General features: G+C 51.6%; 8 protein-coding genes across 8 annotated transcripts; 4 read left to right on the top strand and 4 right to left on the bottom strand.

The window, feature by feature from the left end:
- Positions 1-1266: 1266 nt before the first annotated feature.
- E0L32_012216 (uncharacterized protein) lies at positions 1267-2925 on the bottom strand (the record flags this gene model as incomplete). The annotated part of the gene is made up of 1 exon (XM_031135032.1): positions 1267-2925. The coding sequence occupies one exon, from the start codon at positions 2923-2925 to the stop codon at positions 1267-1269; it is 1659 nt and encodes a 552-aa protein (XP_030999040.1).
- Positions 2926-4421: 1496 nt separating this feature from the next.
- On the top strand, positions 4422-6169 carry E0L32_012215 (uncharacterized protein; the record flags this gene model as incomplete). Its single annotated transcript, XM_031135031.1, has 3 exons — positions 4422-5203; positions 5275-5779; positions 5855-6169. 3 exons carry the CDS (start codon positions 4422-4424, stop codon positions 6167-6169), a joined length of 1602 nt encoding a protein of 533 aa, XP_030999039.1.
- Positions 6170-6371: 202 nt separating this feature from the next.
- Positions 6372-8234, bottom strand: E0L32_012214 (uncharacterized protein; the record flags this gene model as incomplete). Its single annotated transcript, XM_031135030.1, has 5 exons — positions 6372-6451; positions 6526-6680; positions 6749-7661; positions 7754-8077; positions 8150-8234. The coding sequence occupies 5 exons, from the start codon at positions 8232-8234 to the stop codon at positions 6372-6374; spliced, it is 1557 nt and encodes a 518-aa protein (XP_030999038.1).
- Positions 8235-8971: 737 nt separating this feature from the next.
- Positions 8972-10788, top strand: E0L32_012213 (uncharacterized protein; the record flags this gene model as incomplete). Its single annotated transcript, XM_031135029.1, has 3 exons — positions 8972-9153; positions 9218-10058; positions 10150-10788. 3 exons carry the CDS (start codon positions 8972-8974, stop codon positions 10786-10788), a joined length of 1662 nt encoding a protein of 553 aa, XP_030999037.1.
- Positions 10789-11562: 774 nt separating this feature from the next.
- Positions 11563-13151, bottom strand: E0L32_012212 (uncharacterized protein; the record flags this gene model as incomplete). Its single annotated transcript, XM_031135028.1, has 3 exons — positions 11563-12511; positions 12723-12851; positions 12907-13151. 3 exons carry the CDS (start codon positions 13149-13151, stop codon positions 11563-11565), a joined length of 1323 nt encoding a protein of 440 aa, XP_030999036.1.
- A 153-nt stretch (positions 13152-13304) lies between these two features.
- Positions 13305-14006, bottom strand: E0L32_012211 (uncharacterized protein; the record flags this gene model as incomplete). The annotated part of the gene is made up of 3 exons (XM_031135027.1): positions 13305-13670; positions 13733-13839; positions 13913-14006. The coding sequence occupies 3 exons, from the start codon at positions 14004-14006 to the stop codon at positions 13305-13307; spliced, it is 567 nt and encodes a 188-aa protein (XP_030999035.1).
- A 594-nt stretch (positions 14007-14600) lies between these two features.
- On the top strand, positions 14601-16502 carry E0L32_012210 (uncharacterized protein; the record flags this gene model as incomplete). Its single annotated transcript, XM_031135026.1, has 1 exon — positions 14601-16502. One exon carries the CDS (start codon positions 14601-14603, stop codon positions 16500-16502), a length of 1902 nt encoding a protein of 633 aa, XP_030999034.1.
- A 946-nt stretch (positions 16503-17448) lies between these two features.
- E0L32_012209 (uncharacterized protein) lies at positions 17449-18726 on the top strand (the record flags this gene model as incomplete). Its single annotated transcript, XM_031135025.1, has 3 exons — positions 17449-18051; positions 18133-18153; positions 18211-18726. The coding sequence occupies 3 exons, from the start codon at positions 17449-17451 to the stop codon at positions 18724-18726; spliced, it is 1140 nt and encodes a 379-aa protein (XP_030999033.1).
- Positions 18727-18918: the final 192 nt, after the last annotated feature.

Raw genomic sequence — 18918 nt, 5'->3', positions numbered from 1 at the left:
GTGGGGGGGGGGGGGGGGGGGGGGGGGGGGCCAAATGAAACGCTATATGGGGGAAAGAGCTGTTGAGGTTGGATTGGGGGTGTGAGCGACACATTGTTTTACGTTGCGGTTATTCGGCCCTTTACTAGTGCTGCACCTGCATCCCCCTCAAAAACAACTATTCATAAGAGTCAGCTTCGCTTATTAAGCCCTTTCCTCAACGGCCCCTGGCATCGTCTTGCTGAGCTCAGCGTCCGGGCTATCAGTCAGGGCTGATGCCATTCAAGCTTGAATCTTTGGCTGCTTCAACATACGCCGTTGAGCGCATCTTTATGATGCCTTAATCATCTTCGCACAGGTATCCATTAGATGATGATCGGGGTCTGTATGTGGTTAAAGACTGTCTGAAATGACAAGAAATGAGCTTTCTGACAGGGCTACAAGCCTCTACCCAGGTGGTTGCTGACACACCAGTCGGAGGGCTCTGAGCAACATTGTCGCGCCGGTGTGTCCCGGGCGGGATAGATGTTCGGGCTCCTGCTAACGCTTGTCTCCAGTGATCTCTAACACGCAAGAGATCAAAGCCTGCCATCAGTATATGGAGTGCTGGTTCGCATTTTCGTATCCTGACGCATGAACCCTGTTGTGTAGAGCTCCCAAGTCTAACCTTGTGGTCGCACGAGAGTTACACTGAGGCGCACTAGGTCCGACGACTCGGATCTAACCCGGCAATGAAGGATGGAACACAGGACATGAAGCCGGCCCTTTTCTGAAAAGGACGGTGCATGCAGCGTTGTATCACGGTCGGTCATGTATTGTTGCTTTGGTGGGGCTCCGCTGCATGAATAATGCAAGCCATCAAGTAATACTTTGTTCTAATGGGAAGTTGATACATTTCTGCTTTCTAATGGCCAAAGGGTACACTGTCGTAATTCGGTTCGATTGTACTCGCCAGGTACGCCAATGATCCCGAGCCCAATGCTAGTACCCGATATTGGATAGACTCTGGTGCTGATCGCCGTTCGCTGGTTGACAAAAACTTCAAGGATGCTGCAATCATAAAACACATGAAACTCAAGGTCTTCTAGATTGCGACCTTTATCAATGGTTTCGTTCCCAGGAGAACCCGCAAATTCAAAGAGAGTATGGGGAGCTTGTTCGCTGCTTTTCCGGATACCCGAGACTGAGGTTGACCTGCTTCTGTCTACAAAGACAGACTCGGTAGCGGGATCAAAATATATGTCCGTATTTTCACCTATTCCGTTGGCTCTGTTGTCAGATGATGCGTCAATCAGGCGGTGGTCGAAACGTACCATGTCCATGAAGAATGCTAAACCCAAGACGACCTCTTGCATGCCCCAAACGGAAGGTTACCTTTAGTTCCCATGTTGTAAGTGGCTTGGTAAAGAATGATTCCAGTAAGCCGCCTTGCAAAAGGATGAGATGACTTTGCTCCCCAAGGCGCAGCTTCTCAAGCCTTGGATCCGGCACCATGCAGAGACTATATCCGGTATAAACAGTAGTCGAGTCGCCTTCAGTAACGAACTCAAAGGGTCCAATGTCCTCGAGCTTCGACAAAAGAGCGCCGGTTACCGAATGAAGCACCAAAACTTTTAGAATTCTAGGCAGAGACATAGCGCCTGCCCAACCTTGTTGGTCGCGCAGCTCTGGGGGGAGATCATCTTCCACGAGCCACCCGAAAATAACTTGCTGCTCTGTTTGTGGATCCCAGAACGAGCTTCCGGCGTAGTAGGCGCCATGATCAAGGATACCGCCACTTCGGTACCGCATCCTCGGTGTCTCTTCCTCGCAGTCGATAGGGCCAGACAGCCACATCTGTGCATGCGTCGCCATGAACTCTCCCTTCAAGAGGAGGTCTTCGGTCGATGCAAGTCGACCCTCAACGCCACAGATGAGGAAGTTTCGTGGCGAGGTGCCGGAAGCGTTATCTGACAGCGAAACAAAGTTGCAAACCTCCCAGTTAGCTCCAAAGTCGCCAACCCATCGGGGGCATGGTGAGAAGTTTAGACCAAGTTCTATCAATGGGCCAAGATAGCGCCAACTGTCGAGAGCGCGACCATCGATCTCATATAGAAATGTTGTTGGAGTCTTTCCCCGAATGCCTCCAGACAAAAGTCCATATAGCGGCTTTGCCATTGTGCACCCTGCTTCCTTGCTGAGGATTGATGCCTCGTGTCTTTGGTGTTGGTGATGCAAGAGGGCGGTAATAGCCGTCCATGGTGCAACATAGGGATCACGCCATCCAGTAACATCTAGGTCCGGAGGAGGCCCAAGAACTACAGGATTGTTGGCATAGCGCGTCCATGATCTACCCGCATCTGAAGATATAGCTAGGGCAATAGTCTCGCTGCCCCGAACATAGGGTCTCGTGTAATGGATCGGGAGGTGCTTCACTGCCGTGTATACGCTTATTACATTGCTATTGTCCGTTGAACCATCGATGGATGACGGCACCCAGCATCCAGTGAAGATTCCCAAGCTATCATACTCTCTGCATGGGACTAGGGTCGGTTTGGATGAAGTGGTCCAGGAGACGAGGTCTCGAGAATGTGCTGCACCCCATGAGATATTGCCCCAAGCCGTGTCGTCGGGATTCCACTGGAAGCCAACATGATATGTCTGGCTTGCTGCATGATACCCAACGGCACAAGGGTCATTGATCCACCCCTGCCGCGGCATGAGATGTGTCCGCGGTCTCCATCTCAGGTAGCTGTCCGTTCCAATCAGAGCACTGAGACGAGAAGTCGCTGTCGTGTCATCTTTGAACACCGCTGCTTCTTTGTAGCTTGCGTCGAGAGCTTGCGAGTGATCCGAAAACAATTGTGCATGGGATGTGTCTCTTGGTCGACGAACGATGGCTGCTGGCATCCTATCAGCAGGCAAAGCCGTTGTGCTGGCCAACGATATGGTTCCAGGAATTGACATTATGCTGGCAGGAAGTGTGTCTCGTGGCTGATCAGCAGCTGTCGTGTTTCTCGGCACAGAGGACGAGCTCTTGTAGACGACCTTTTCATGGGAAAAGAGGCCTACAGGCGAACGTGGCAATGCGGCACTGCAGAAGATTTTGGAGCTCCCCTTCTACTCTGGAATCAGCTAGATCTCCTGGCAGTTCCATCTCATATTTCGGCGCACTGTCCTTTATTACCCGGAATGCGCAGTGTTTGTGTCCGAGAGTGGTCGAGATGCTCTCAACAGCACCAAGATTTACACGACTGTGGGGATTTGGCAACCTACCGGCAATTTGACATAAAGGGAATAGTCTAGACAAGGTTGAGTTCGGGGAATCGGAATGCTTTTCATATGCCGTCCATGGGTCATACAACTTTCTGACTGAGGCGGAGACTCCCCGCGTTCATGCATTCGGGGTCACGCGGGGATCCCAGATGCCGGGACTGGGCGTGTGTTCACGCTATTGGCGACGCTAGAGGTCTTGTCGGCCCGACATCTGTGTTAGGTACATCATCTTGCGATTACTTGTTCATCCAGCACGTACTACCTTGTGATCAGCGGAGAAGCCCTCGAAGACTTTGCTTTACGAGGGTGTACAAGTACGTACTACCAGGGAAAATTTTTTAATTAAAGCCGTATTCCCAGGCTTAGCCGTGCGCCTGTCTGCCATCCACCCAGTTCATCGAGCCTGTCGACTCCTGTGCAGCTCTCCGGAAAATCCAAATTCCGCTTGAGGCGCTACTTGTAAAAGTAAAACCACTAATGCTAGGTAGTCTTGATGAACCCCCCTTTACATCCTCTGCACCTCTCCCTAATTCGATCTAGCGTCTAAGGCCTTGCCACATGATCCTGAGCAAGCCTTGTCGGCTCCAGCTCTCCTCGAATCTGGCATGATCATCTGTAGAATGGACAAGCCCCTGCCATTGGTACCTCTAAGCCGTGGAAACCATGGAACAGGTTATCTTCGACGTGAACTCGACGAAGGAGATACGTCCGCGATCGTGTGACCAGTGTTATGACAGGAAGAGCAAGGTGAGATGGAATGACGACCCACCCTGCTGCATACCTGTGGCGTGGGGAAAAAGGGTGCGCTTTTGTACGAGGTCCAAAAACGCTGCTAACCATTGAGTCTTGGGTGTCAAAAGTGCAGTAGGCATCTGCCATGTGCCGCCTGTGTCTCTACCAAGTCACGATGCAGCTATACACGCCGCACCCATTATCAACGAAAGTACAAGTCTGATCGGTATGTAAAACCTGCTCTTAGCGGCATGAGATGCCTCCTTTTTTTCCCCCATGTGCGTGCGGCTGAATGATGGAATAGAAGGCCTACTAGACAGCGGGGAGGTCAGCCGTCGTGGCTCCGAACGGAAAGTGACAATCTCCGTCAAGATGAGAGCGAGAGCCCTACAAGTCTGCACAGCGTCGAAGCAGGTTCGAGTCAACCTGAGTGGGCGACAAACTCACCATGCGAGATGGAATACGTTCTGTCCCCGGAAGAAATGGTTGCCCAGACCTCTGGATGCCTGGCCTTAGACGTGACTAGACCAACTCAACAGCAGGCTTCGCAAGCAAACCAAGTCTCTAGCGATGCGGACTTTCAGTCCATTGCCGACGGGATCTGTGCTCTTGACGTTTGGAACCAACTTCTGACTCCATTAACAAACTCCTTTCCCCTCGACAATGGCTGCGCACACGTGGATCTGGGGTCGCTGCCACAAACCGGCTTCTCGCAAGAAACGGGTCTCTATTTATCACCGAGCGAAGATGATGACGGAGTCTTGGGAGTGCTGGCCGGCATCTTTCTCGATCATATTCATCCATCCATGCCCTTCTTCAAGCGCTCATACTTATTAGACAACCTGGGTCTCAAACGACAAGAACACGACATCTCTTTCAACGCACTCATACACGCCATCTGCGCCCTGACTCTGCTCCAAACCAGCCACAGATCAGGCCCTACGATCCTTCCCAATCGAAAGGAGCAGGCCGAAACATTAATGTCGAGGGCAGTTCAGTTACACAGCTCGACTAACTTGGGCGAGGCACCGACTCTGGAGAATGTGCTCACGAGCATATTCTTGTTTGCATGTCAGTTCTGTCGTGAAAACCACAATGCTGCAAAGTTCCGTTTACGAGAAGCCTCAACACTGGCGGAGATAATGAAGCTTGGCGAGCTGCAGGCTTATGGCTGGTTGGCTCCTGATGAGAGAGACAGAAGGCTAAGGACAGTGCTGGGTTTGACACTGCTTGAGCGGTATGAGAGAATCTCGTCCTGTCTTTCTTGTCAGTGAACGCAGCAATGTGCTGAACTGACCGTCTTCACAGGGTGTATGCTATTCAGAGAGCCTACCCACTCAACGAAAAGTCACTCACTAGAGGCCATGTCCACGTCATCCAAGGCATGCTGGAGCAGGGATTCAGTAACTACGAGCTACAGGATCTCCAAGCTGTATCTAGCCTCAAGGACATGATTGAGTCCTTCGACTTCGTTGACAGCAGACTCCTGAAGTGTTGGAGGAACGAGTGCTGGGTGGAAGGCAATGAGCGTCATGTATCCCCGGCTACAGTTTGCACCTTGCTGAAGCGCTATGCCTCATCCATTCCAGACTCAGGGGCTCACAATTGGGACTCCCAAAGAGCAGATATTACCATCACACGCCATTGGATGCGCAGCGTCCTATGGAAGTTGGCATCTAGGCACGGGTTTGTCAGTGATTTGAGCAATGACAAGGAACTTCGCCCTAAGTACGTCATATCCATCGCCACGGACGCCATAGTGACGTGCGAGTCCTTCGGTATTAGCACTTTGGAGGTGCACGGCATTGGATTGGTATGATCTTGCCTTCGTCCTCATGACCAGTGGTCTATACACTACGACTTTGATGCTGACCTGTCTCATCCTTAGACTGAGAAGCTGTACGACATCATCACCAGCGCCTTGGAGTTTATGGAGACCAGACAAAACCCCACTTCCATGCCTCTCAACGACGACCCTTCGCTGGGTCACGGAAATGTCTCTGCTCAAACTCTGTCTCCATGCCGGAAACGCAATGCTCTAGCATCCAGTGGGACAGGAAGTGACGCACCCGAACCAATCTGCCCGCCTGCAGGCCTCTGTAATCGCTATCTGGCCATCTTTGCCTCTTTTATGGGAGGCGATCACCCATTTCTCGGACCATATATGCAGAAACTCTGCGGGCTTGATATCTTCGGACCTTAAGTTGCCTAGGCATTAGAAATCTATCAGTTATGGAGCGGGCTCATGTTCACTGATAGAATGAATATGCCTGTGCACTTAGGAAGTGAAATAATACTATTTCGTTCAGCTACCGAGTATTTCTATCTTGACCTGATGAACCGGATACCTGCGTAACCCCTTTCGTTCCAACGGGTTTCTCTTTCTGGAGCCACCTACTAGACCACTAAGCAACTTTCTCAACAGGTTCGACATGATGCTTGTGCTCAGCCATGTAGCTCTCAGTGTTAATGTTGCAAACATAGTCTAAAAAACAAAAGGTATTAGCACATGAAGAGTTGGTCTGTCAAAGGGATGGTATCCTATATCCTGAAGCTTACCTTTGAACTGGCGCGCCGGAATTCTAGCTGCGAACATAACATCAAGCTCCGCGGGGCTGCGACCCTTGGTCTCCGGCAGGTAGAAGTAGGTAATCACAATGCACAAGAACATCCATCCTGCAAAAACAAGGTATGTTTTCGGTCCAAGGTTCCCACTGTTTACAAAAGTGTTAGCTCAAACACTGCATCTCCGAGGCAAAAGGGAGGCGGGGTGTAGCCTTACGCATCGGCATTGGAAATGTAAGGCAAAACATAGATGACGAGAGTCTGAAAACATGCCAAGACAAGGAAGGAAAATGCGCTGGTTCTGTTACGCAGTCGTGCGGTGGGCATCTCGCTGGCCACGATGTAGGTCAGGGGCCCAAAGCCGGCAGCGAAGAAAAAGGCGAACATCATGCAGAAGGCAGCGATGGCTCGGGAAAGGTTGGGGTTGTGCGCGTAGTCCGTGAAACCCAGGGCGCCGATGATGACGTTGATGATGAAGATGATGATGAATGTCGTCAGCGCCAGAGGGCGGCGACCCACGGTGTCGACGAGGAATATTCCAGTAACAGCTCCGCTGAGGGCCAGGATGGCCCCGATCAAGGTAAGCAGGAAGGCGCTGATGTCGCTGCCAATTGTTTGCAGGAAGATCGTGGCATAGCTGGTGGCAAAGGCGATACCCGACAGCTGCTGCATGTTGCCAATGGACAGCGAGAGCAAAGTGCGGCGGAGGTCAACGCCCTTGAAGATGTGAGTCCAAGGAACGTGGACCTCTTCCCGCCTCAGTTCCGCCTGCGCCTTGAGTGCAGCGAACTCGCCTTCGATCTCCGCCTCGGAGTACCCACGCCGTATTTTGCGTAGGCTCGTGAGTGCCTGCTCGTCCTTGCTGTTGGTGAGATAGAAGGTTGGCGAGTCCTCCACGAAGATCATTGCGACGGCGATGACCATGGGAAAGAGGATCTGCAGGCCAACCGGGAAACGAAAGGAAAATTGGCTCGTGTCGGTGCTCAGGGCCCAATTGATACCGGAAGCTAGGATTGCGGCAGCATCGATCAGCACGATGGACAAGCCGACAATGGCGCCGCGGTATTGCTCTGGTGCGATCTCCGATAGAAAGGTAGCACCCATGACAATGAAGATGAAGATAGCAGAGTCTGTGGGCGAACGAAAGCCGCGGCCGTTAGCAAGGTATGACCATGGCCACTGGAAGCCCTTATGCAAGGCTGAGCACCGAGCGTATACTTACTCGCAATCCAGCGTCCGACAACGAGCTGGGCCTGACTGTACGCCGAAGTCTGCAGAGCCGAGCCGATAGCACTGATGATGCAGCCCAAAATAAGCGTCTTCTTGCGTCCGAAGCGGTCGCCAACAAAAGCTGCCAGAGGAAGGCCAAGGAGACAGCCCGTTATAGGCAGGGCCGTGATAACACCGATATCCGTTGCACTAAGCATTCTTCCATAAGGAGTGTGCACCGAGCCGTATTCGTTGACGAAAGGTGCCATAGCTAGAACTCCCGCCATCACGGAGCCGTCATAGCCAAACGTGAAAAAGACGAGGGCCAGGAGGAAAGCTGTGGCATGGAGTTAGTTGTCCAGAGTTCATCGTGGACACCGCACTGGTCGACTGCTCCTTTGCAACTCACCAGAAAGGACGAGCCTTGGGTTGTGGATGAGCTGAAACGACAGTCCACGCCGCCCTGTTGGGGCTTGTTGCTGAGTTGTCTCCATGTTGAGAGCTGGAGGAATCGGATGAGGTAGCGAATCAGTTGGCTAAGCTCCGCTTGCTGTAGGGAATGGGAATGTCCACAATCTGAAACTGTGACTGGGGCGCAGTGGTCAAGATGCAGTCTGCACAGGGACCGGAAGCATGCTTGCTCACATCTATATAAGCAAATGCCGTGGCGACTGGAGCACTTGAGCAGCAGGGATTCCGCTACCCCGAATGGTGGTATTTCCCTCCCCGGACGCGGGGTGTGGAGAGACACGACACATACACGGTCTCGAGATTTCACCTCACGAGAGAGCTGGGGCGGCGATTGTCCCAGTTTGTGATGGCCTCCAATTCTCGGTGTAGAGGAGAGTGGTGTCGGGTAGAGAAAAGCCCTACCTCCCTAGGTACTCTAGTCCAGAGCCAGGTGGCGAGCCCATTCATTCTTTTCGCCCTCCACTCCCCGTCCACGCGCGTGCCTGTGTGTGTGGGGCGGTGATTGTCCACATTGGGCAAATTCCCCTCCCCCACAGGCAGGGTCTGGCCCACGCCATCCCGTCGAGAATGTGACGGACTTGCCGTCAAGGGCCACCTCTCCGATTCGATCATAAGTGTTCGCACAGAGCTTTCAATGCTAAGGAAGCAAGGACCGGAGAGTCGAATATTGGTGCCATAGTTTTCCCTTCTAGCCCTTGAGCATTACCCTCGCGAAGACACCAAGGCACGTCGCCGCATAACAGCCTGCATGTACAACACGATGGCTCCTTTTCCAGAGTACCGACATCACCACGACAGCCTGGGTGAGATCATCGGCCTCGCCAGAGGCGATGATGTCGTTCAGTTCCGGGGGCTTCCTTTTGCTGATATACCCGGACGCTTCAGGCAGTCTCAGCTGAGGGAAAGTTTGCCCCAACTTCCATTTGATGCAAGGCAGCCGGGGTAAGTCGTGATCCAATGCATTCGCTGTGTAGCCCTTCCAAGCTTGGTCTAACCCTTTCTACAGGCCATGCTGCCCACAGCCTGTCCTACCATTCCCACCGTACTGGGACGGAGGCATTCCTAACGACTGGCCGGTCCTCCAAGAACCCGTTCAAGACGAATTTGCCTGCTTGAACTTGAGCATCACCGTACCTCGTGTTGCAGTGGAGACTCCGTCCAGCTCAAAGCTTCCAGTCCTGTTCTTCATTCATGGCGGAGCTTTTGTGGGTGGCAGTCAGAGCATCCAGGTCGCCGGACGCGAGATCTACGATGGTACCGAGCTGGAGCGCGCTGCGATTGCTCGCGGGCAACCCCTGATCATCGTCACCTGCAACTATCGTGTCGGGCCGCTGGGTTTCCTAGCTTCAAAAGAGCTGACAGCCTTCAATCAGGCCCTTGGGGAGCCGGTCGGTAACTATGGTCTCCATGACCAAAGGCAGGCACTGGAGTGGTGCGCCAAGTTCATTGCCGGGTTTGGAGGCGACCCCGACAACGTGACAATCCAAGGCACAAGCGCCGGCGGCAGTTCTGCACACTACCTGACCACTTTTCCGCGCAGGAAATTTCGAAGAGCCATCCTCTCCAGCGGAACACTGACCGGAATCGGGCCCATGCCTGTGGGTTACCATCAATGGCGATTTGACAAATATGTAGAGAGGGCTGGGTCATCTTCTGGAGGGACCGAGTCAGACTCTGTTCTATTGTTGCAGTCTTTGCCCATCCAAGATATGGTTCGGCCGGTCACTCTTGACATATGCCATCCGTTCATTGACGGCGACTGGATTGCGGGACAGCGGATCAGCGATATCAAGGATGTGTATCATGGAGACGCCCCTGAGTTAATGGTTGGTTCTTGTGACTTTGAGGTGAGCGATAACATCCACCAGAAAAGGCTGATTGCCACCGGAAGCCCCGTTCTCAAATGTAACCTTTAAGTAAACTAACCGCGACTTGTAGGCCGATTTGACTGAAGCGGTCATGATGGACTTCCTCACTGGCAAAGCCCTTCCGGACTCGCAAATGTTAGCGAAGGCGAGCGACTTCTTCGTGTCAAACGGCATGGTTTCTCACATCAAATCGTTTCCTTCCGGCTTTCAGGATATTGTGGCAGCCTACAAACTCACCGGGGCGCTTGAAACTCCCTCTCGGGCACTCCAGGAATGGGCGCAGCTCCTGGCCGACATTGCATTTCGCCTTCCTGCTCTGCACATAGCCCTGAATCATACCGCGAGCGACGTTCTTGTGTACAACTTACGGTTGAGTAACCCGTATCCGAAATGGGCACTTTCATACGGAAAATCAAACCATGCAGTGAACGACCTGTTTGTCTTCAACGTGGCGCAGGACCAGGTCCCTGAGGAACTAGCTGTTCGCCACGCTCAGAGTGTGGGCCAGATCAGGGGCGCGTGGCTAGACTTCTGCTATGGAAAGCAACCTTGGAAGCCGATGAAGAGAGACAGCAGCAGTTTTGGCCCCTTGTTTAATTTTGAGAACGGGCCAACTGGGAGGGAGGCAGAGTCGCTCGAACAAGCTATCGGTGCCGAACTTGCATCTAGATGGAGAATGATTATGGACCGTGTGGAACAGGAAACTTGATGGCGTAATTAACTTAGTACCGGGCGCTTTTCAACTCTAGTTGGGAGATGGAGGCTGAGAAAATCAATGCAGGCCATCTGACAAGGATCAATGCTGAGGTTGTAGGAATATTTCAACTAGTCCATCTGCCTCTTTTGACGCCACTGCCTTCCTTTCATCAGGGTAATAAGAATAGAACCGAGCCCATTAAGTCCAAGGAAGAGTGCAAAGACTGTAAAATACCAACCTCGCCCCAAAGCATCGATGATCGGCTGGAGTACGATCACTGAGACCGCACTGAATCCACAACGCATCAACTGCCCCGAGGCATAAGCTGTGCTCGGCTTTTCAGGAAATATATCGATAAGAAGAGCATTGGACGTGTGGGTCAGAATAGTCGAGGTGCTGCAGACAAAGAACCCGAGCACAAACAGGATTGCAGGATGTGCATGATACTGGACGCTCCAGCCATATCCCGTGATCAGGACCACTTCGGCAAGGAGGATAACTAGGCAGCCCCTAAACCTAGCCTTTTCAATCGGAAACTCCTGCTGGTGATGCTGAGCGTCTCCTCCATCCTCGCACAATCGGTTGGCGACTGCTTCATAATTTCGATCCATAAGTCGTCCAGCGACCAGTCCCCCGACAGTTAGACCGGCAAGAACTGGCAACAAGGCCAGTCCTATCTTTAGCTCGTTGTATCTATAGACCTCGGCGAATATCACTGGAACGGCGGCTTGGATTGTATAGTAAACGGAGTAGGATGTTGATATCATCCAAAGCACCGCCGCGGCGTCAGGATACAATATGATCCGGAAGGATACGAAAACCTTTGAAAGACTTGGCCATTCGACGCCTGTCCTCCTTTGATTTTGGCCCAATTTCTGGCAATGGAGTTCGAAGCGTCTTATGTCGTGAATCCTGCAAAATGGACCACCAGGTTCGCCAAATGCCATGCGCAGGTTTCTCTCCATTGCCAACGACACACCGCGCAGTTTCAGGAAGTGTCATTCCAGTCAGTGCCAGCAGCACTAGTGATAGAATTAACAGAGTAATGAATACCCAGATCGATCCTGTGGTCTGTTCAGCGATTAAGCCCCCGACCACTGGGCTGATTGCGCAAACGGCATTCGCCGAAGCGAGGCTCGGACCGAGAATCTTCCCTCTTTGCGAGCTAGGGACAAGGTCCGCCACAATACCGTACACTACCGGGACCGTGGGAGAACCGCCGATACTCTGCAACGCCCGCATGGCCAGCAAAACAGTATAGCTATTGTTGTTGAACGATAGACCAATGCTAGCACCGGAGTATAGAACCATAAGACCAAGTAGAACGGGACGTCGACCGTATGAATCAGCGAGAGACGAAAAGAAAACAGGTGACAGGGCTTGAAAGACTGCATATATTGTGACGGTTGTGTTGATCGCCTGGATCGAAACCGAGAATTGCCGCGTAAGCATTGGGATGAGCGGCGCATATATGGTAGATGTGAGTGTTGAGAGAAGCATGATCATGCCTAAGAGATACGTGAGGTAGGTCATTCTTGTTGAAGAAAACATAGAGTACGGAGGATCACTTGGGTTATCCTGGGTAATTGTAGCGATCGGCAGGTTATTCAGAGGCGGGGAAGGGTTTGCTTCCATGCCCTTTTGGTCTTTTCCGCACATGATGGCAGTGATATCGCTGCGCGCTTGACCTTTTCGTGATCCCTTATAGTGATAACAGTCGTCTTGATGTGAACGACTGCAGTATTGCAGGCGTGTTGGAATGAAGCTCGTATGTCACTGCAGATGTCATCATTCTCGCTGGACTTGTCAAATGCATGTTGATAAATAACGATCTACAACTACGAATCACACTACTCTAGGTAACGAATCCATTCAAGTCGATTTTCTCGGGTCTATTTGGAGATGAGAATTATGTCCAATCCAGGCTCTGGCAATCCTCTGCGTACTGGTCTGGTTTAGCAAATGTTGGCGTGAGACGAGCTCCAGTAACAGACGGATCCTTTTGAGGATCATATTTGTCTATTCCATCAATTGGTGCGTACTTTTCGCAAAGATAGCACATGTTATTGTACGCTCTATTTAGTTATCAGCGACGGTCTGGTCGGTTCATCTTGTGAAGGAATGACATACGTCCGTCGAATGATACAGCCTGGATGACCCGCAGAGTAGTTGATTGAGCCTTTCAGACTGTAAAGCCTGTTCCGGTCGTCGAATTCATCAGCAGGCTCAGCAGCGGGATAGTTGCGCAAGTATTGCCTAATGTAAATCTTGGATCGGAGATGTGAGCAAAAGTCTGCCCGCCATTGTCCCAAATCCATTTCGTTGTGGGCGTAGTAGGAGCCGACATCGTACATGACGAGTTGCCCTGTCTCCATGTTTACGCCTAAGTTGGGCTCCCACAGATCACCGTGGATGATGGAGGGTCTAATGGGTTCGCCGTTGTGGCGGAGGTTGCCCAGCAGCCGTGGTACCACTCTCGTGACCACCTGCTCCGTGGCACGCTGCATCTCCGGCCAGACACCATTAGTTTAGTTGTCGAGCTTGCACACACCCTGAAGCAGGCGCCCTAAAAATGTGGCCCAACTGTCCTGCCAATCAACGGTATGTGGCATCTTGCCATCACACGTAACGACATGGAAGCCAAATCTGCCGTTGGGCGACCCGCTCCTTTTGTGAAGCGCGGCAAGTTGAGTGGTGAATTCCACCGGATCCGGTGCCGGAGTGATGTCCATGTCGATGAACTCAGATAAATAGAAGTAAGCGACAGGATTCGAAGTTTTGTATCTACCGTACCCGAAGGGCTGGGGGATGAGCCCCGGCATGAGCCCGTATATAATCTTCGCAGATTCAAACTCGCCTTTGAGCATAACACCGCCATGCTCACCATACGCGATCTACAACCACACAATATTCTCAGGCCATATTACACGTCGTGCGAGGAGAGCCAGGTATTTACCTTCAAGAAGTAGGCGGCATCCGTCCCTTCACGAGTTTTGGCAAGGACCTTGCCAGTCACCGTCCACGCGCTGGTACCGAAATGGCTCACTGAAGCAAAGCTATTCCCTAGAGGCAAAGCTTCGGTCCCCATTGCAGTCAGCCAGTCGTGTTTAGTCTCATCATTGCGTTTATAACACACCTTCGACTACCGCTTCGTCCATGGGAAACGAGCCCGACAATTTTGCAAGAACATCCTGAGCCTTGATCGGATCCGCCAAGGCTTTTGTCGCCATTATTCTGAATACTTGTTGTTCGTTGTCTTCTCCGCTCGTTAAGAAGCCGTGGTCTGTTTTTGTCGACAGTTGGTAAGCCTATTGCACTCGAGGCATAATACTTTGCGATCCAGACATAGCGTCAGCGACAGATGTCGAAGTATTATTAAAAGGCTGTAAGCGCCGACCTTTTGTGAGGAGTGGGGCCTTGCTGCATGGCGTTTCAGAAATTAGCGAAGGTTGTAGAAACATCATCCTGAGCGGATCAGCTCCATCCCCAACCAGTGAGGTCCAAGTGCATGCAAGTGAGGGGTATATGCAGGAAGTATTGCCAACATGGGTGGAAATGCATGGGTCGGTTGTGCGAATGCCTGATTTCCGTTAAGCGAGTGGCCTTGATCGCCTTGTCTTCCCGTTACCTTCTGTCAACATTGACGAATGTGATGTAAAAGTCATGAATTTCCCCGAGCACGCATCTCGTCCTGCCTACTGTGTAAGTACGAGCCGGATTCGACATTCGAGTATTGAAGAGATCGACTAGAATTGAGCAGTGCACTCTATGGTTAGTGAGACCAAAGCTCAGGTAAGAACACTTTGGAGGAGTTGCCTCCTGGTATGGAGGCAATATACGAGCGTATGGCCAGTGCAGTCCAAGTTGGCCCTAGCGAGCTTTATGGTACGCTTGGCGAGAAGATCCTTGCCTGGGCAACATTTGCTCGACGGCCTCTATCCATCAAAGAGCTCAACGATGCACTTGAAGATAACGGTATATTGGAGATTCACCGCACAATTGGAGATCTCTGCGGTGGACTCGTCGTGGTCGATCAGGAGGGGAGAGTTTCATTGATTCACCAGACTGCTCGAGAATACTTGTGTCGCTCAGGTCCCACATCAAGCTCTATCGTCTTGGATACGAAGGCTATCAACAACAGACTCTTCCGAACATGTGTTCTGCGTCTGATGGGCAACATACTTCGGGCCAAGATCACTCAAGGTCGGCCTCCTGCCCTGTTGGCATACGCGGCAAGCGATTGGGCTTATCATCTGTCCCGTGGATCTCCGACCGGCAGCCAGAACACTGGGCTTCTCCTGAAGTTTCTTCAGGGGCCTGCAGTACTGACCTGGATACAAGCAGCTGCAGAGACGAAACAACTTAGAGCACTTGTAGTCGCATCTCGGCAGATAACCGAAGTCGTCGAAAAGCTCAAAAGGCTTAATGACCATGAGTCCCTGCTACACCGTCAGGCAATAGAGGTCCTCAGCGCCTGGGCAACAGATCTCGTAAAGCTGGTTGGGAAGTTCGGTGCACCTCTTCTCAAGAGGCCTGATGCAATCTACAAGTTGATACCGCCTTTCTGTCCAGAAATGTCAGCCGTCCTCCAACAGTTCGGGGTGAGGGAGTCCAAGACCCTCTCCATTTCAGGTCTCAACAGGAACGTTTGGGATGATTGCCTTGCACGCTTACTACTCGAATCAGGGCTGATGACATCGGCCGTGTTGGCTGCTGGCTCGCGCATCGCCGTCTTGACTAACAGAAAAAGCTCAGGCTGTGTATTCTTAATTAGTGCTTACTCTTTTGAAGAAGAGCGTCGCTTGAATCACGGGGAGCGCGTGCATAGAATACAAGTGGACAAGACCAACACACACTTGCTCAGTTACGGCCGCAAAACAACCAAAGTATGGGACATACCATCTGGCGAATGTCTCACGACACTTGAAAATCCCTCCAATAGACCAAGGCCACATAGTGTTATCTTTGTAGAAAACACAAACACGGTTCTTGTCGCTGGAGAGGATCGCATTGTCAGATCGTTCAATTTCGGAGCTGATATAGTGGAGTGGGTGTGTCAAGGACACATTGAACAAGAGACCTCGGGTCATACTCTCCTCAATGCACCAATTTGTTCCGCGCTGAGCCCTGACGGAGAGATGATTGCCTTTGGATACCGTGGGTACCCGGTTACCGTTTGGCACCTACGCGACAAGTTTACGATGGGTCGATGCAACATGGCTCCTGATGGCTTCACCATCATACTTCAGGAAAATGCGCTGGGTGAAATCATACAGTTCGCCTGGCATCCTTTTAGCGGTGAGGTTATAGGTTTGCAACGAGACGGCATCCTGTTCAAGTGGAACCCTTGTGACGACGAGCCAACTGATGTCATCTCAGCCGGCGCCCACTCGCTGTGCGTCTCGGCTGACGGGTCTCTGGTTGCCACTGGTGACACAGTTGGAACCATAAAAGTTTATACGACTGATGATCTATCTCTTCTCTATCAACCATCCTCCCAAGACGCGATTTTAGGTGTCGACTTCAGTGCCGATTCCCGACGAGTCTATGACATACGCGCGAGCTACGGAAACGTATGGGAACCGAATGCTCTCGTCCGTCTTGCCGAGAGTTCCGAATGCACAGATCATAGCAGCGATTCTTGGAGGGAGACTGAAACGACCAGGAGGAAAAGGATTTGGGGCAAACCCAGGAGCTATAGAAGCCCACTATATTCTACCAGGTGACTGGGTAACGGTGAGTGACGTCCATATGTGCCGGGTCATGACAGATGGCACAGTGCTATGTACTAGGAACGGAGAGGTGGCCGCTGTTCAGTGTAGTAAACTCCGCCGATGAAACTTGAGACAGGTTTCGGAGAGATTATGGCATCAGTAGCTGAAATACGATTTTGGTTTTTCCATGGGCGATGACTATTTATTCTCACTCGTGACTTAATGCTGGATCTGTCTTCCTCTTGGTATATCAACCAACTTCCTATAAAGCACGACATGATTTGTACTACAGTAGATATTTCTCTTTCCCTTATCTTTCTCTTCTACTGAAGGTAGTGGTTATCGTAGCTCTGTCTTTCGCATTCATCCTATTCCTCGACACACGCGCAAGTAATGTCTTTTTCAATTGGTTAGGAGAAATCGGCACCTGGTTAGCTCGCTGCTCTTAGCCGGAACCATCTGTTCCGTGGTCCCGAACGTTTATTTCCCTTACAGTGTGGGGAAAATAAGGTGGATTCCACTTCAATGTTCTGTGTTAACCACAGTACTGTATGCCTTTTTATTTGTCATTCAATCATGGAGCTAGGGGTAATTAATCGCATTCAAGGGGCTGTTGTCGTAGTCGCCGTGTTCGCCTGTTTTGGACCCCTGGGCGGTCGGCGTAGTGCCGTAGATAATTGCTAGGTATGCGCAGGGAGGTTGTCGGCTGGGTGCCGGGCTCCGTATACACGTACGAGATGTGTTGGGTAGTAAGCATTACGTTTACTCCTTCCACAAGGGATAGAGATGATGTTTAAGACCTATTGCAACGATACAATTGATGAATCATGGACGACTGGCTTTCAGAGAATAAATCATGTTCAGGTTCCGGCGACCGGAACACCGGATGGTTTGGTGGACCGGTCATTAGAGCCGGAAAACATAAAATAACACAAGCTACAGTGAACCTCACAGCAAAATGACATCCGGCGCAAAATTCAGAGACGCAGACGGCGGCGTTTATCTAGCTGAACGATTTGGCCCGACACTGTTTCCACTGAAGCTTGACGACCCAGCTTGTGGACAAACAGTCGCACAGTCAAGATGCGCGGGATTTATTCATGGCAATTCCTTCGCGAACTTTTCCCTCCCGGGCCCAAATTTACAGACAAGGATTTACCTGACCTTTCTAGCAAGGCGAGTGTGGCAGCTGAACCGGGCTATCCCAGGTTGTAGGCGAGAGGAGAGGCGTCTGGCTGACATTTCCATGCCTGAAAAGGTTTTTGTGATCACAGGCGGTGCTGTGGGAATCGGATTCGAAACTGCCAAGCTGGTCTATGCCAAGAGTGGAAATGTCTACATTGCAGGGCGCAATAGACCTAGAATGGAAGAGGCTATTGCTGCTCTCAAGCAGGAGTATCCAGAGTCGCAGGGTCGACTCGGCTTCTTTAGCCTCGACCTCGCTGATCTCGCTACGATTAAGCCCGCTGTCGCGGAATTCATAGCTAAGGAAAATAGGCTGGATGTTTTATTCTGCAATGCAGGTGTCATGGTTCCGCCAGCAGGGAGCAAGACAGTCCAGGTGAGAGGGACGCCCTACCAGCTTTGAATCATAACTCGACAGCATCTTCCAGTATTAACAGTTTACTCATTCTACGGCTAGGGCTACGAACAACAGCTGGGGGTACACTGCATCGGGCACTTCTTATTCGCGAAGTTCTTGACCCCGATTCTTGAACAGACGGCCGCTGCAGAAGCCCCAGGGGCAGTCCGTGTCGTCTGGGTGTCCTCTTCTGCGACGCACACCGGTCCTCCTGGAGGGATCTTCTGGGATGACATGAACAATGACTCCGGCAAGGCCTCGCAGCTCGACTTGTACTCCCAATCCAAAGTCGGCATGTCATTTCTCGCCTCAGAATACGCGCGCCGAAACAAGCGCGCGGGCATTGTCTCGGTAGTTATTAACCCTGGCCACTTGAAGACCGACCTCATGCGGCACATGTCATCTTTGATGGTGTGGATCATGAACACCTGCTTCTTGTACGATCCTGTATACGGTGCTTACACGGAAATTTTTGCCGGGCTTAGTCGAGATGTGAGGGTCGAGGACGGCGGCCGTTACATAATGCCCTGGGGACGATTTGGTCTTTTCAAGGATGACGTGGCAGCTGCGATGAAGTCAAAGGCAGAGGGGGGCAGCGGAGGTGCTGAGAGATTCTGGGGCTTCTGTGAAGCAGCCACAAAGTCGTATCAATGACTGTATACATACGCGAGAGGAAAGATGTGCGTGTTTCCTTGAACAGCTGAAACTGTTGATAGTCAACAGCGGAATAGACTCGAGGATCAAATACTGCTCCCATACAGCCACCTGCGGCGCACTAGCGATCCGTTTTCTACGTACATGAAAGGAAGCACTTTGAATGGTTTTTTTTAATCACCTTTAGGTCTG

The sequence above is a fragment of the Thyridium curvatum genome (assembly GCF_004353045.1).
Source record: "Thyridium curvatum strain D216 chromosome Unknown NODE_144_length_43713_cov_68.417795, whole genome shotgun sequence".
Taxonomy (NCBI): Eukaryota; Fungi; Ascomycota; class Sordariomycetes; order Thyridiales; family Thyridiaceae; genus Thyridium; species Thyridium curvatum.
Note: the sequence above shows the minus strand (reverse complement) of the source record. Positions and strands in the feature narration are given on the sequence as shown.